Source organism: Ruditapes philippinarum, unplaced genomic scaffold (genome assembly GCF_026571515.1).
Source record: "Ruditapes philippinarum isolate M1 unplaced genomic scaffold, ASM2657151v2 ctg1003_1_1_1_1, whole genome shotgun sequence".
Taxonomy (NCBI): Eukaryota; Metazoa; Mollusca; class Bivalvia; order Venerida; family Veneridae; genus Ruditapes; species Ruditapes philippinarum.
This window is the reverse complement of record NW_026854335.1, coordinates 95,049-112,849: the sequence shown is the minus strand read 5'-3', so window position 1 is coordinate 112,849 and position 17,801 is coordinate 95,049. Positions and strand designations below refer to the sequence as shown.

The 17,801-nt window shown below is 33.9% G+C and overlaps 1 protein-coding gene and 1 long non-coding RNA gene across 3 annotated transcripts in view; both read left to right on the top strand.

Annotated features, from left to right (window-relative positions):
• The window catches only part of LOC132739850 (DNA-directed RNA polymerase III subunit RPC1-like), a 150,938-nt gene that overhangs the window by 46,412 nt on the left and 86,725 nt on the right, over positions 1-17,801 (top strand). Inside the window, exon 7 of one of the 2 annotated variants that reach the window (XM_060727664.1) lies at positions 8,187-8,264. In XM_060727664.1, the coding sequence (XP_060583647.1) occupies positions 8,187-8,264 (78 nt within the window). Of the gene's footprint in view, positions 1-6,960; positions 7,039-8,186; positions 8,265-17,801 lie in introns of both variants that reach the window. The other variant, XM_060727663.1, reaches the window with a different exon arrangement.
• Positions 11,369-16,821, top strand: LOC132739849 (uncharacterized). The gene is made up of 2 exons (XR_009627059.1): positions 11,369-13,664; positions 14,034-16,821. It is a non-coding gene; the product is annotated as an uncharacterized LOC132739849 (long non-coding RNA).

Here is a 17,801-nt window from a genome sequence, read left to right as displayed (position 1 = left end):
ACAAATGGATATGTCATGCGAAAATACAGGTCAAGTTCGAATTTGGTCATGGTTCAATGATTTTTGGCAGAGTTATGCTCCTTTTACTTTGAAAATAATATGAAATTTTCAGTTTTCTTTCATTATCTCCCCAATGGTATGACACTTTCAACTTAAACTTGACATATGGATATGTCAAAGGAATGCGCAGGCCAAGTTTGAATTTGGTCATGGTTCAATGATTTTTGGCAGAGTAATGCCCCTTTCACTTTGAAAATAATATGAAATTTTCAGTTTCTGTTCATTATCTCCCCAACAGTGTTACATATTCAACTCAAATTTTACATATGGATATGTCAAAGGGATGCACAGGTTAATTTCGAATTTGGTTATGGTTCGATGATTTTTGGCCGAGTTATGCCCCTTTAACTTTGAAGAAAAGGAAATTTTCAGTTCACATTCATTATCTCCCCAACAGTTGTACATATTCAACAACAAATTAAAGATATGAATATGTCATAAGAATGCATGGGTCATGTTCGAATTTGGTCATGGTTTGATGATAGCTGACAGAGTTATCCCTCTTAAACTTTGAAAAAAAATCAGAAATTTTAAGTTTCCGTTCATTATCTCCCCAATGGTTGTACACATTCAAGTTGGAATTTGGTCATGGTTCAATGATTTTGGACCAAGTTATCTTTCTTGAATGTTGGAAAAATTTTGAATTTTCAGTTTCAGCACTTGTACTTTTGTGGAAATGTATGTACCCATTATTTTGGCTACAAATTTGCATCATATGCAATTTACAAAAGGTTAACACTGAATAGTTTCAGTGCCTTGAGCTTTGTATAAAATTGGTTTGTGTTAACATTGAATAGTTTTAAGGGCTTTGAACTTAAAATGAAAAAAAATAATTTGTGCAAACGAATTTGGAACTAAATATTATAACATCTGAAATTTTGGTTGCATGCGGGGGCATCCGTGGCATGATAACACATTTCTAGTTTTACATAGTCTCATGGGAACACACTTGCAACATAGATATTTTTAACAAAGCCTCCAAAATATTAGGGCAAAATATTTCAATAATTAGAAGGGCAAACTTGTAAAAGTTGAGATGGACTGGTCTTTCAGCAAGTTTTTTGGAAAATAACACTGAAAAACAGTTGTTTCTGGTGAGCGACTCTTGTTTTTGATTAATTTGTATTTGATGCACCCTTTGTTGTTCTTCTATAAAACCTTAAAGTTTTGGCCAGAAAATGTGTATAATTGAAGAAAAAATGATGAATAAACTATCCTTCTTAGGTTGAATATTGTGTCGATATATGTGTAAGAAATGTGCTTATAAAATGGGAATACCTGCTTAAATAGTGCTTAAAAAGTCCTTGAATTTTGGCATTGGATGTCTGTATGAACCCTGTTATTATACCCCCAAGAACGAAGTTTGGGGGGGTATATAGGAGTTACCCGGTGGTCGGTCGGTCGGTCGGTCCAGACGTCCGTTGCATTTTCCTTGTCCGGAGCATAACTTGAAGACTAATGGTTGGAATTCAATATAACTACATACAATGGTCAAGCACATTGAGAGGAAGTGCAGTGCACAAGAACCATAACTCTATCTTGACTAATTACAGAGTTATTGCCCTTTGTTACTTTTCCTTGTCCGGGGCATAACTTGAAAACAACTGGTTGGAATTCAAAACAACTTCATACAATTGTCAAACACAATAAGGGGAAGTGCAGTGCACAAGAACCATAACTCTATCTAAAGTAATTACAGAGTTATTGCCCTTTGTTACTTTTCCATTGATTTTTTTGTCCGGACCATAACTTGAAGAATAATGGTTGGAATTCAATATAGCTTCATACAATGGTCAAGCACATTGAGAGGAAGTGCAGTGCACAAGAACCATAACTCCATCTTGACTAATTACAGAGTTATTGCCCTTTGTTACATTTCCTTGTCCAGAGCATAACTTGAAAACTACTGTTTGGAATTCAATACAACTTCATACAGTTGTCAAGGACATTAAAAGGAAGTGCAGTGCACAAGAGCCATAACTCCATTTTGACAAAATACAGAGTTACTGCCCTTTGATACTTTTCCTTGTCAGGAGCATAACTTAAAACATACTGGTTGGAATTCAAAACAACTTCATACAATGGTCAAGCACAATAAGAGGAAGTGCAGTTCACAAGAACTATAACTCTATCCAGAGTATTTATAGAGTTATTGCCCTTTGTTCCTTTACTTTGTCTTTCTGGACTTATTACAGAGTAATTCAATTAAACTTTATCAATGGCCAACCACATTGAAAGGAAATGCAACATACAAGAACCACAACTATCTTTAATTGCCCACAACCATAACTCTATATTTCAATTCTTTTACAAGGTATTCTGTTACTAGTAACATCCTCATTTCCGAAGCAGTCTTGTGGGGGTATTAATAACATTTAGTGATAGTTCTAGTTGTTGTTTAGTGTAATTTAAATAGGTTTGATATAACAACTCATAATAGGGTATTGAACAGTAATAAAATCTTTACAAATAGAAATGTCAAGCCTTTGCATGTATAATAATATTGCTTTTTTCAAACTATGATATTGTATTCCAAATTACCAAATTACACAAATTTCCCCAGTATATATATTAGTTTATATATAGTATATACGCATTTATATATATATATATATATATATATATATATATATATATATATATATAATAAAAAATAAATGTACTTTTTTTTATGCCCCCGCCATGTAATGGCCGGGGCATATAGTGATATAGTGTTACCCTGTTCCGTCATTCTGTCATTCCGTCATCATCACTTTCCGTTCATTATCTTGGTAACGGTTGCACACATTCAACTCAAATTTAACATATGGATATTTCATGAGAAAATACAGGTCAAGTTCGAATTTGGTCATGGTTCGATGATTTTTGGCAGAGTTATGCCCCTTTTACTTTAAAATAATATGAAATTTTCAGTTTCCGTTCATTATCTCCCCAACGGTACAACACATTCAACTCAAACTTGACATATGGATATGTCATGATAAAATACAGGTCAAGTTCGAATTTGGTCATGGTTCAATGATTTTTAGCAGAGTTATGCCCCTTTTACTTTGAAAAACAATATGAAATTTTCAGTTTCTGTTCATTATCTCCCCACCGGTACAACACATTCAACTCAAACTTGACATATGGATATGTCATGATAAAATACAGGTCAAGTTCAAATTTGGTCATGGTTCAATGATTTTTGGCAGAGTTATGCACCTTTTACTTTGAAAATAATATGAAATTTTCAGTTTCTGTTTATTATCTCCCCACCGGTACAACACATTCAACTCAGATATGTTTTTGGAATGCCCAGGCCAATTTCGAATTTGGTCATGGTTCAATGATTTTTGGCAGAGTAAAGCCCCTTTCACTTTGAAAATAATATGAAATTTGCAGTTTCTGTTCATTATCTACCCAACAGTGATACATATTCAACTCAAATTTGACATATGGATATGTCAAAGGAATGGGCAGGTTAAGTTGGAATTTGGTCATGGTTCGATGATTTTTTGGCAGAGGGGGCATCCGTGGCATGATGACACATTTCTAGTTTTCTTCTGTAATACACATGGGGATATTTTAAAAAAAGATTCATACTTTGACAAAACTAATGTGACAAGACACACGGATTAAATTTATCAAAAGGAAACGTTAAGATTTGTTCAAACGTTTCATTATTTGCTTTTAAAAAAAGTAAAAAGTCTAGCGTTGCCCCGGTGGTGTTTCTTGTTAATTTTATCAATTGTCAGTTTACAAAACAATTTACCTGTGCTTAACACTTTATCAATATTGAATAAAGCCATCATTAGCTTATAACATTTACTGTTACTATTACTAATATATCTTTTAAACCATTTTATCTTTACAGAATGTATATAACTGTCAATATCAATCATATTTAGACCACCTTCCTTATTTGTTTTGATAACTACTGATTGCTTTATTTTTGCTATACCTTTCCATATAAAATTATAAAATAAGTCATTAATACTGAATTAGGTGTTGGTAAACTTGTAAAACAATGAGTAAATAAAGGATGGAGTATTGACTTAACAACAGTAATTTTTATGCCCCCGGGCATATAGAAATTGAACTGTCTGTCCGTCTGTCCGTCCGCACTCGCAGGAGAGTAATTATGTGGTTAGAGGGACAATAGGTAACTGTTCTTTCTCTTTGATGTCATTCATTCCGTAATGCTTTTATGTGGCTATTTTCTTTTGTGTGGCTAAAAAGAACAATAGAGAGAACAATAGAGTAGCCACATAATTACTCTCCTGTTAGAACGTCCGTCCGTCTGTCCGTACAAGGTTAACTTAGAATGGCAAGTTGGATTTTTCTTAAGTTTTACCTGTACCAATGGCTTCTTAGTTTACACACTTACTAATCAATACAAAGTACATGATCTGGGCAAGTTACATAAAACATGGCTTTCATATTTACCAAGTTATTGCCCTTTTCAGCACATAGAAAATGAATAATGGTTAACGTAAAACGGCAAGTTGGAAATATCTCAAGTTCTATCTATACTAATGGCTTTATAATTTCCACACTTACTTATCAATACAAAGCACATGATATTGCCAAGTTATATAACTGTGTCATCCATATTTCCCAGTAATTTCCCTTTTTTCACTTTGAAAATAGGGCCTTGTCTGGTTAACCTATTTCGTCAAGTTGGATTTATCTTAAATTTCTCCTAATTGCTTAATTTCTTCAATGATATCTTTCATATTTAGTAGGTGGATACCTTTGATGGTCCTCTAATTTTTTGTGGAGTAAGTGGTCTCTAGGGTCAAGGTCACTGGTTTAAAAAATAAATATAAACATTTTTGCTCATACAGCCTTTATTTTTAGTTGATGTCTTAGTTTAATACAAACATGCCAAGGGAGGTCCTCCTTCTTTGGGTGTAGTAAGGGGTCATTTGGGTCAATGTCAATGTTACCAATGTCAAGGTCACCAATGTTAAAAATAGATTTTTACATTTTTACAGGTGTATTAACCTTATTCTATAGACAGATGTTATTTATAATTGATAGAAACATAAAATTTGATGGAGTTAGTGGTCAGTTGAGTCAAGGTCACCAGTGCTAAAAATAGATTTTTACACATTTGCTCATAGAGCCTTTAGTAAGTGACAGATATATTTTATATTTGGTAGGAAGATAACTTACATGGTATTCATCCTTTTGATTGGGGTAGGGATCAGTGGGTCAAGGTCACTTGTGGTAAAAATAGATTTTTACACTTTTGTCCATACAGCTTTTATTTATGGACAGATGTATTTCATATTTGGTAGGAAGATAACTTGCATGGTATTCTTCCTTTGGATGGAGTTAGGGGGTCAGTTGGGTCAAGGTCACCAGTGGTAAAAATAGATTTTTACACTTTTGCCCATACAGCCTTTATTTATTGACAGATGTATTTCATATTTGGTAGGAAGATAACTTACATGGTATTCTTCTTTTGGATAGAGTTAGGGGTCAGTTTGGTCAAGGTCACCAGTGCTCAAAATAGATTTTTACACTTTTGCCCATACAGCCTTTATTTAATGACAGATGTATTTCATATTTGGTAGGAAGATAACTTACATGGTATTCTTCCTTTGGATAGAGTTAGGGGTCAGTTTGGTCAAGGTCACCAGTGCTCAAAATAGATTTTTACACTTTTGCCCATACAGCCTTTATTTAATGACAGATGTATTTCATATTTGGTAGGAAGATAACTTGCATGAAGTTGAATATTTTTCAACTTCACAAGTCAGAGCAATGACTTGGCAACTTATATTTTTCACAATTACAAAATGCCATGACTTTGTCAAGCTATATAACTTGTGTTTACAATTTTTTGGCAATTTTTCTGTCCATAACTGAGTGAAACTGAGCCGGGGGCATTTGTGTTTAACAAACAAATTCTTGTTCCTATTGGTGTTAACATTCTTTTTCTCAGTATCCTATACTATTTTTAACTTTCTGAAGCTTTTCATTAAAGTTTAACTCTATCATTTTTTCTAAATCAACATATATCAAACCTAACAATTTAAACTGTGTATCACCCCATGTCAGTTTCCATTTTGTCTTAATAGATCTTGTACTGTATTTAAGAGAGCCTATAATCCGAATAACTTTAGTTTTGTCAAAATTTACTTTTAATCCTGAAATTTCTGAAAACATATTTAATAACTTTAAAACAGTATTAAGAGACTTTTCTGATCCATCTAGCAAAAGTAAAGTATCATCAGCAAATTGTGTAATTTGATATTCCTCCCCATCTATATTTATACCTTTAACATCTTTACATTGTCTTATTTTTATTGCTAAAATCTCTGCACAGGGGAAATAGGATCGCCTTGTCTATAACCTTGTTTAACTTTGAAAAAATTTGATAAAAATCCATTTAAGATAACACAAGTTTCAGTATTATATATATATTATGTACACCTTACTTTTATGTGTATACTCCTTATAATGATACCCATTATTAAACTGGTTAAGGTGGAAAAACTTCATATGTTTGAAAATTATCTGTGTTGCTTTAATATCTATGTAAAATTTTACAAAAAATAGTTTATGATGAAAATCTATAAGATTAAAACATTCGTAGTGGCATATGTCATAATAAATAGAGATATTTTCTGCGTAAACATGTAAACAGGCTCAATCAAACAACAGAGCCTGCAACATTTTCAATTTTGCCGTGTTGGGCTTTCTTTAGGGATTCTTATTTCTCTCCATTTTACTTCATGTTTTGCACAGAATTACTCATACAATGGTTGTTTAATCTAATCTCCCCCCCCCCTCCCCAACATCCCCCCAAGCACACAGGTAAACCATTTAACTTGTTTTGAGTTTGTAACAGTTTATGAGGGCAATACAGAGAAATATCGTATTATTATTTTTTTACTACTGTTACAGGAAGACTGGGATTTCCTACAGTTACAGGTGGCGCTGCTATATAACAGTGAAACTTCTGGAATACCGTTACATATGCAGGTATTGTGTTTAATGCTGGTTAATGTATTTTGCTCTTACACACATATTGGTTGCCTCTTAAAATTGAACCAAATAGCTTAAGTTAACGAACACCACTGAACCAAGGAATGAGTTCCCTAACTAAGTTAGACCTAAATATGCCATTGTTTGATATTAAAAAAAAGTCTCTCATAAATTTGGATATTGAACATTTATTTCTGATAGGCAGAGTGCAGTGGTCTTCAGTGACTTTATACTTTGTCATTTGTAAAAAAATAAATTGTTACTGCTCATGCTCTTTGGTAATTATTAGGGCCGGGAATTATATTCGAATATTCGAAACACTACCGAATATTCGAACATTGAAAAACGAATACGAATATTCGAAAAAAAGAGTGTTTTTTTTTGTAATTACTTTCAAATTTCAATTAAGATAGCAAATTAAACCATTGACCTTTACTTGACCAGTTGTTCACACGTTTGTATGACACGTGTCAACGATTATCGCCAATTAACTGTGAAAACTTTGGGGTCTATAGTTGATCAAAAGGGCATTGTCTTATTTTTATTGCTAAAATCTCTGCACAGGGGAAATAGGATCGCCTTGTCTATAACCTTGTTTAACTTTGAAAAAATTTGATAAAAATCCATTTAAGATAACACAAGTTTCAGTATTATATATATATTATGTACACCTTACTTTTATGTGTATACTCCTTATAATGATACCCATTATTAAACTGTTTAAGGTGGAAAAACTTCATATGTTTGAAAATTATCTGTGTTGCTTTAATATCTATGTAAAATTTTACAAAAAATAGTTTATGATGAAAATCTATAAGATTAAAACATTCGTAGTGGCATATGTCATAATAAATAGAGATATTTTCTGCGTAAACATGTAAACAGGCTCAATCAAACAACAGAGCCTGCAACATTTTCAATTTTGCCGTGTTGGGCTTTCTTTAGGGATTCTTATTTCTCTCCATTTTACTTCATGTTTTGCACAGAATTACTCATACAATGGTTGTTTAATCTAATCTCCCCCCCCCCTCCCCAACATCCCCCCAAGCACACAGGTAAACCATTTAACTTGTTTTGAGTTTGTAACAGTTTATGAGGGCAATACAGAGAAATATCGTATTATTATTTTTTTACTACTGTTACAGGAAGACTGGGATTTCCTACAGTTACAGGTGGCGCTGCTATATAACAGTGAAACTTCTGGAATACCGTTACATATGCAGGTATTGTGTTTAATGCTGGTTAATGTATTTTGCTCTTACACACATATTGGTTGCCTCTTAAAATTGAACCAATAAGCTTAAGTTAACGAACACCACTGAACCAAGGAATGAGTTCCCTAACTAAGTTAGACCTAAATATGCCATTGTTTGATATTAAAAAAAGTCTCTCATAAATTTGGATATTGAACATTTATTTCTGATAGGCAGAGTGCAGTGGTCTTCAGTGACTTTATACTTTGTCATTTGTAAAAAAATAAATTGTTACTGCTCATGCTCTTTGGTAATTATGCCCCAAAAGGGTGGCATATTAAGATTGAACCGTCCGTCTGTCTGTCAGTCTGTCTGTCTGTCAGTCTGTCAGTCTGTCCGGCTTTATACATATAGACAGTGGTGGTCGTGTCCGCTCTGAAACTTCAGTATGCATGAAAGGATTTTAATTTTTATGCCACAACAGCATCTGTGATGCGGTGGTATATAGCTATTCACCAATGTGTGTGTTTGTATGTATGTTTGTGTGTTCAATAGATTATATAGTGAACTTAAAAAATCTTCTTGTAAAAAACCACTAGTCCAAACCAAACTTGGCAGGATTGATCCTTGGGTGAAGGGCATCCAAAGTCGTTCAAAGAATTTCATTCCATGCAGAAATCTGGTTGCCATGGCAACCAAAAGGAATTATAAGAATAAATTAAAAAAATCTACTTGTAGAAACCCAAAAGGCCTAGAGCTTAGATATTTTTTGCATAATACATTGTCTGTTAGACCTCTACCAAGATTGTTAAAATTATAGCCCTGGGGTCAAAATCGGCCCCGCCCCGGGGGTTATTGATTTTCACTATATGTACATATAGTAAAAACTTAAAATACCTTCTTGTTTGAAGGTACAAGGCTTAGAGGTTTGATATTTGGTATGTGATATTATTTATAGGTACTCTACCAAAGTTGTTGAAATTTTGCCTCTAGTGTCAAACTCAGCCCCGCCCCAGGGGTCATAGGTTTTCCTTATATGTATATAGTAAAAACTTTAAAACATTTTCTTCTTGAAATTGACAAATGCTAGAGGTTAGATATTTTGCATGAAACATTGTGTAGTGAACCTCTTACAAGAGTGTTCAAATTATAGCTCTGGGGTCAAAATTTTTACTCCACCCCGGGGGTCATTGATTTTCACGATATGTACATAAAGTAAAAAATCAAAAAATCTTATTGTGTAGTCCTCTAGCAAGATTGTACAAATTATAGCCCTGGGGTCAAAATTGGCCCCAACCCTGGGGGGTCATTGATTTACACATTGTACAAAAAGTAAAAAATTAAATATTCTTTTTTTCTGAAGGTACAAGGCATAGATTCTTGATGTTTGCTTTATAATATCATCTATAGGTCGTCTACCAAAGTTGTTCAAATTTTTCCCTTGGTTTCAAAATTGGCCCTGCCCGGGGGCATTTTTTCTCATTATGTACACATAGTAAAAACAGAAACTAAAACAAATGTTTTCTGAATTGGAGAAAGCTACAGCTTAGATATTTGACATGAAATGTTCTTCAGTTGGGTCAAGGTCAACAGTGCTAAAAATAGATTTTTACACTTTTGCCCATACAGCCTTTATATATTGACAGATTTATTTCATATTTGGTAGGAAAATAAGTTGCATGATATTCTTCCTTTGAATGTAGTTAGGGGTCAGTTGGGTCAAGGTTACCAGTGCTAAAAATAGATTTTTTACACTTTTGCCCATACAGCCTTTATTTATTGACAGATTTATTTCATATTTGGTGGAAAAATTACTTGCATGATATTCTTCCTGTTGATAGAGGTAGGGGTCAGTTGGTCAAGGTCAAGGGTGCCAATTACAGATTTCTACACATGATTGGTTTTCTTCCATACAAATTAGCTACTTCACTCTCTAAAGTTAAATTATTGACAACAGTGAGCGCGGGGGCATTTTTGTTCATCAAACACAGATTCTTGTTTTTAATTGAACTTTGATATTAGGTGGCCTAGATTTTGATGATGTGACCTACTTTTTTGTCCTGTGATGTACAGCTATGAAATTTGAACCATGTGCACAGATTAAAATGTAAAGTGAACTTTAATATTAGCTGACCTAGAGTTTGACAAAGTGTCTTACTGTATTGTCCTTTGATGTAGTCATGAAATTTAGGCTGTGTGAAATATGACATTCACCACCAAATTCACTAGACTCAACTGCATTGATATATTCCTACTTTGATCTTTTATTGGATTAACAATAGATTTAATTACTAATCTGATAATAAGAATTAGATAGGTAAGGGATGCATTTTGACAATCTTCAATTGTATTGATTGTATAAAAAACAAACAAAAAAAATCTGTTGCTACATTACTATTTAGTGTCGTATTAATGCTGTGGCATAGCATTTTTCCCATGTTTCATATATGAAATAACCATAGATATATGGTGTGTCGCGAACAAGACTTGGGTTCCTACAACTGAGGTCAAGGTCACTGTGGGGATTCACTTGGGTGAAGGGCTTCCAAAGTTCTTCAAAGAATTTCATTCCATGCAGAAATCTGGTTGCCATGTCAACCAAAAGGAATTATAAGAATAAATTAAAAAAAATCTTCTTGTAAAGACCCACAAGGCCTAGAGCATAGATATTTTTCATAAGGCATTGTCTGTTAGACCTCTACCAAGATTGTTCAAATAATAGCCCTGGGCTCAAAATTGGCCTATTTTTAGAATTGCGTGTTACTATTTTTAGAATTGCGTGTTTCTATTTTTAGAATTGCATGTTACTATTTATAGAATTGTGTGTTTCTATTTTTAGAATTGCGTGTTACTATTTTTAGAATTGCGTGTTTCTATTTATAGAATTGCTTTTTTCTATTTTAAAAAGTGTGTGTTTCTTATTATAGAATTGTGTGTTACTATTTATAGAAATGTGTGTTACTATTTTAGAATTGCGTGTTACTATTTATAGAATTGCGTGTTACTATTTTTAGAATTGCGTGTTTCTATTCATATATATATATATATATATATACACAAAATAGATAAACAAAACTAATGTGACAAGACAGACCGACTAAATTTATTAAAATGAAACGTTAAGATATGTTCAAACCTTTCTGTGTTTGCTTTTAGAAAAAGGAAAAAGTCGAGCTACCCACGCCCGGCGGTGGCTCTTGTTTATATTTTATAAATATAGATGGTGGTGGTCGTGTCTGCTCTGAAACTTCAGTATGCATGAAAGGATTTTAATTTTCTTTTACATATGAAACAACCATATATATATAGAGTGTGTCGCGAACAAGACTCTGGGGTTTCTACGAGTAAGGTCAAGGTCACTTTGGGGATTCAAACTTTGTCATTTTTTATACCCCCGCAGAACAAAATTGTAAGGGGAGTATACTGGAATGAGCTTGTCCGTCCGGCTGTCCGGCCGTCTGGCTTTCCGTATGAACCCAGAGGTACTTGTGTGACTTAGAGAACAATGGGTAAGAGAAAATTCTCTTTGATCCTATTCATTCCGTTTTTTCTTGTGTGTCTTTTTTTGAGCCTTGTGTGACTAAAAATGGCCAAAAAGATCAAAAGAAAAGTCACATAAGTACCATTTTGTGAGTACATCCGGCCGTCTGGCGTCCGTCGGTTTTTAGCTCACCTTGCACATAGTGCAGGTGAGCTTTTAGGATGGCCAATCAAAAGCGTCCGGCGTCCGGTGTCCGTCCACATTTTATTTAGACGACATCTTCTATAATACCACTTGACCAATATTAATGAAACTTGGCAGGAATACTCATTGTATGAAGCTCTATCAAGAGTGTTCAAAGAATGCCATTCCATGCTAAACTCTGGTTGCTATGGCAACTAAAAAAAAAACTTAAAAGTTCTTATACTTCAAAATGGAAAGGGCTAGAGCTTAGATATTTCTCACAAGGCATGAGCTTGTTGGTTTCTACAAAGTATAATCAGATTATGGTCTACAGTTGAAAATTGGTCTCTGTTTTGGGGGTTAAAGGTTTTTTTTATTGCAAGATTGTATAACTGTCTTTGTAGGGATAAATTGAGAGTGTATCTTGTATTTTTTGTCTCAACAGACATTGTTTTGAGGATTTTTTCTGTTAAAGCATTAGAAAGATGAAAATGTTGAATGTGAATTTTAATTCAAACAAAGTCAATCAGAATAGCCCCAATTTCAGAGATACAGTGTAGTTGATTACCCCATTCAATAATGGATTATTCCTTTAATTTTGTAACATCATCAGAAAGGAGACTGTGTCATTTCCGAAATAAAATGCAATGTATTTTGGTTCTTGACATTGACTTGCACATTTTATTGTGTAAGATATTGCACAAAGAAATGAAAGTGAACAAAAAAGGTTGTATTTTTTCACAAAAAATAGCTTATTAAGATAAAAGTTTAATTTACAGTGCGGATATTACTTAAATTCTTCCTTCCGGTTTGCGGGAAAATCATATATTTCAACATTGTGTACACCGGTCTTACTGAATCTGCTGAACGATTTATGACATAATATTTCATTCTGATTATAAACATACAATTCAAATCATTAAATAATAGATATCAATCAGTCCTGAGTCTTAGAAAACATCTGTATCAATCTGACCTATAAACTAAACTAAACTGGAATTAGGACAAAATGGCGGCCTTGAACAAGGAAATTGAGAAATTTTGTAACATAAACTCGTATTTCAAAACAAAGAAGTGAAGATGACAACAATTATCGGTGTGCTTCGTTGAAACAGGTATTTTGTTAACTATTTATGAAGTATTAAGGGATGACATTTAGTATTTATGTAAATATCACCTCCCGTGATATGATTTCTAAAATTATACATTTCGGCGATCTCCGAGGTCATTTTTCTGAATGATGTAAATCCGATGAGAAATCGGGAAGGGTGTGTGTGCATGCCTCATTAATTAGCGTGTGCACATTGCTTGATAATGCTTGATATATATTTTAAAATAAATTTGTCCATCTCAGACCAGTTTGTAAACGAATCAAAACAATTACAATACGGAGATTGCCGATGAAAAATTGAGCTAGAATATATAAGATCAGATTTGATTGGTCGTCGTAATTTTTACCAGCCAATGAAATCGTTTGTTGTATAGTCATTTGATGTCAAAATACATCTACAAATACAATGACAACAACAGTGCTGGTGTTAATACTAACAATCTGAAAAAGGGTGCAAAAAACAAATGGAGGTGGGAGTGGTTAGCGGAAAAGGACTCTAAAGGTGAAAAATGGGATGCTTGGTTGAAAAAACCAAATGCCATGGGCTTTTGTGAAGTCTGTTCCAAAACGATCAACTAGACAAATCGAACAGAAAAAGGTGCTTCTTAATCACGATGAGCTGAAGATGAGGTCCACTAAAAGAATCTTCGACCAAGTAAGATCATTTCTCTGTGTAGTTTAGCCACTATCTAGAGTAAACAATGAAAAGAGGTTTAGTTGTGCATTGTGTAGTTAATAAACAATGCACATTACCCCACCCTCTTTTTCTTCTGTCTTCCCCCAACTTTCATGTGGTCTGGGCAAGGGTTGGGGGTTGAATTAAAAAATGGCCTTGTGCAGGGGCAGGTCTGGAAATTTTTTTCCGGCTTTATATTATTTTAAGGATTAGAACACGATTTTCTTTATCTATGTTTTTTTAAGTTTGATTATCTCCTTGTTTCCAAACTAAATTGGCAATTTATGAGTGTGATATTTTATTTGATATGTTTTCATACATCTTTTATTTGAAAATTGTCTTTTTCAGGTACTGCCAGGCTCATCAAAAGCTGTGGACAAAAAGATTGAAAGTATGCAAGATCGCATTGCCAAACAAAGAGCAATCACAACTGCCTTTCTAAGTGAACATTGACTGCCATTTTCCATAGCAGGCGATCTCTAACATCTTGCCAAACGTTTAGCTGAAGACAAGCCTGCTCTTGAAAAAACTACTCTTTCTCCAACCAGTGCAATTTACATAACAACACATGGTGTAGCCAAATCTGTTAAGGATGGAGTGAAGTCAAAAGTGAAAGATAAGTTAATATCTTTGAATATGGATAAGGCAACTAACAAAAATCAATAACAAAGTACTGAATATAATCTTTCAGTACTTTAATGATGAAACTAGTCAAGTAGTAATGGATCATTTAGAATTGAGAATTCAAAATGTTTCCACATCTGAAGAAATTGTCAAGTCAGTTGAAAGTGTGCTGCATCAACAAGTGGAAGACAATGGAAAAGGATTAAATTTAAGATATGAATTTGAAAATAGTAAAAAGAATGAACATAATTTGTTATGTGGAATGTGTATAGATTGCTTAAATAGTATTGCTCAGTGAATTTGTGTAAATTTTAACATATCAGATTAATTACATCTGAAGATAAATAAAGCACTTGAGTATGTATTTGAGCCTTTTTTTGAACTTTTAAATTCACTAAATTGCAAAAGCTTCTGAGGGCCTCCAGCCCCCTGAACCCCTAGCCAGGGCGTTGCCCTGGACCCACCGTAGGGGCCCCCTGGCCCCCAACTTTTTCTTTCAGTATTTTCAGTTTCTGTAACTTTTACCCCTGCATGTACACATGTGTTTATCACCTCAATAAATGTAAGTGAAAATGGAACAATAATTATGGTAATTATCCATGGTGCTAGAAATACTTAATTATCTTTATCATCATGTTAACTAAGCAAGAAGCTTATAATTGCCTAACCTTACAATAGTTATCAATTTAAACTTGAAAATCTACCCTAAATGACTTCCCAAACAGTAATTTCTGAAAACATGAAAATGATTCGTGTAGAAAAATAACACAAGAAAAAACTGATTTGACTCATGAAAATTTTTGGCCAAACAGTCTGCCACGTGAAATTCTGACCTTCCTGAGATCCCTGCTGTTTTTAGCTCACCTGAGCACGAAGTGCTCAAAGGTGAGCTTTTGTCATCACTCTGCGTCCGTCGTGCGTCGTGCGTCCTTCAAAAAATGGCGTCAAACTTTTCAAACAACATCTCCTCCTAAACTACATGGCCAATTGCAACCAAACTTTACAGAAATGATCCTTAGGTTGACCCCTTTCAAAGTTGTTCAAAAATTTAAATTCCATTAAAAACTCTGGTTGCCATGGCAACCATTAAGAAAAACTTTAAAAATCTTCTTCTAAAAAACCATAAGAGCTAGAGCTTAGATATTTGGCATGAAACATCTTCTAATGAGTGCCTACCAAGTTTGTTCAAATCAAAGCCCTAGGGTCAAAATTGGCCCCGCCCCAGGGGGTCATTGATTTTCCCTATATGCATATAGTAAAAACTTAAAAAATCTTCTTTTAAAGAACTCAAAGAGCTAGAGCTAAGATATTCAGCATGAAACATGTTCTAATGGGTGTCTACCAAGTTTGTTCAAATAAAAGCCCTGGGGTCAAAATTGGCTCCGCCCCGGGGGTCATTGATTTTCCTTATATGTGTATAGCAAAAACTTAAAAAATCTTCTTTAAAAAAACCCAAATAGCTGGAGTTTAGCTATTAAGCATGAAACATCTTCTAGTGAGTGTCTACAAAGTTTGTTCAAATCAAAGCCCTAGGGCCAAATTGGCCCCGCCCCGGGGGTCATTGATTTTCCTTATATGACTGTGTATAGCAAAAACTTAAAAATATTCTTTGAAAAAACCCAGATAGCTAGTGTTTAGATATAAAGCATGAAACATCTTCTAGTGAGTGTCTACCAAGTTTGTTCAAATAAAAGCCCTGGGGTCAAAATTGGCCCCGCCCCAGGGTGTCTTTGATTTTCCCTATATGCATATAGTTAAAACTTAAAAAAATCTTCTTTTAAAGAACCCAAAGAGCTAGAGCTAAGATATTTAGCATGAAACATCTGCTAATGAGTGTCTACAAAGTTTGTTCAAATAAAAGCCCTGGGGTCAAAATTGGCCCCGCCCCGGGGGGTCATTGATTTTCCCTATATGCATATAGTAAAAACTTAAAAATCTTCTTTTAAAGAACCTTAAGAGCTAGAGCTAAGATATTAAGCATGAAACATCTTCTAGTGAGTGTCTACCAAGTTTGTTCAAATAAAAGCCATGGGGTCAAAATTGGCCCCGCCCCAGGGGGTCATTGATTTTCCCTATATGCATATAGTAAAAACTTAAAAATCTTCTTTTAAAGAACCCAAAGAGCTAGAGCTAAGATATTAAGCATGAAACATCTTCTAGTGAGTGTCTACCAAGTTTGTTCAAATTAAAGCCCTGTGGTCAAAATTGGCCCCACCCCGGGGGGTCATCGATTTTCCCTATATGCATATAGTAAAAACTTAAAAAATCTTCTTTTAAAGAACCTTAAGAGCTAGAGCTAAAATATTTGGCATGAAACATCTTCTAGTGCATGTCTACCAAGTTTGTTCAAATAAAAGCCCTGGGGTCAAAATTGACCCCGCCCCAGGGGGTCATAGATTTTCCCTATATGCATATAGTAAAAACTTAAAATTTCTTCTTTTAAAGAACCCAAAGAGCTAGAGCTAAGATATTTAGCATGAAACATCTTCTAATGAGTGTCTACCAAGTTTGTTCAAATAAAAGCCCTGGGGTCAAAATTGGCCCCGCCCCAGGGGGTCATTGATTTTCCCTATATGCATATAGTAAAAACTTAAAAAATCTTCTTTTAAAGAACTCAAAGAGCTAGAGCTAACATATTTATCATGAAACATGTTCTAATGGGTGTCTACCAAGTATGTTCAAATAAAAGCCCTGGGTCAAAACTGGCCCCGCCCGGGGGGGGGGGGTCATTGATTTTCCTTATATGTGTATAGCAAAAACTTAAAAATCTTCTTTTAAAAAACCCAATGAGCTAGGACTTAGATGTTTAGCATGAAACATCTTCTTATGGGTGTCTACCAAGTCTGTTCAAATAAACAAATAAAAGCCCTTGGGTAAAAACTAGCCCGGAGGTGTGGGGGGGGCCTATATACAGGTGAGCGACCTCAGGGCCATCATGGCCCTCTTGTTTAGATATATACATATTATATATATACACATATATATTTAATATTTATATATATATATAGATAGATAGATAGATAGATAGATAGATATATATATATATATATATATATATATATATATATATATATATATATATATATATATATATATATACATATATATATACATATTATGATATATATATATATTATATATATACACATATATATTTAATATTTATATATATATAAATATATATATATATATATAAATGTATATATATATATATATATAGATATACAACCAAGTTTGTTCAAATAAAAGCCCTGGGGTTTAAACTGGCTCCGCTCCAGGGGCCTATATACAGGTGAGCGACTTTGGGCCATCATGGCCCTCTTGTTTTTTTTTTTAATAACATTTTACATGATTTAATTTTATGATTAAACCTGTGTATAGAGCCACTCATGTGAACAGGAAGAAGTTTTTGTAGAAAGGGATGTCCTAATATGATAAACCATAGATGCTTGGGGGTTAGATCCTGTCCCCAACATGATACCCCTGAGTAAA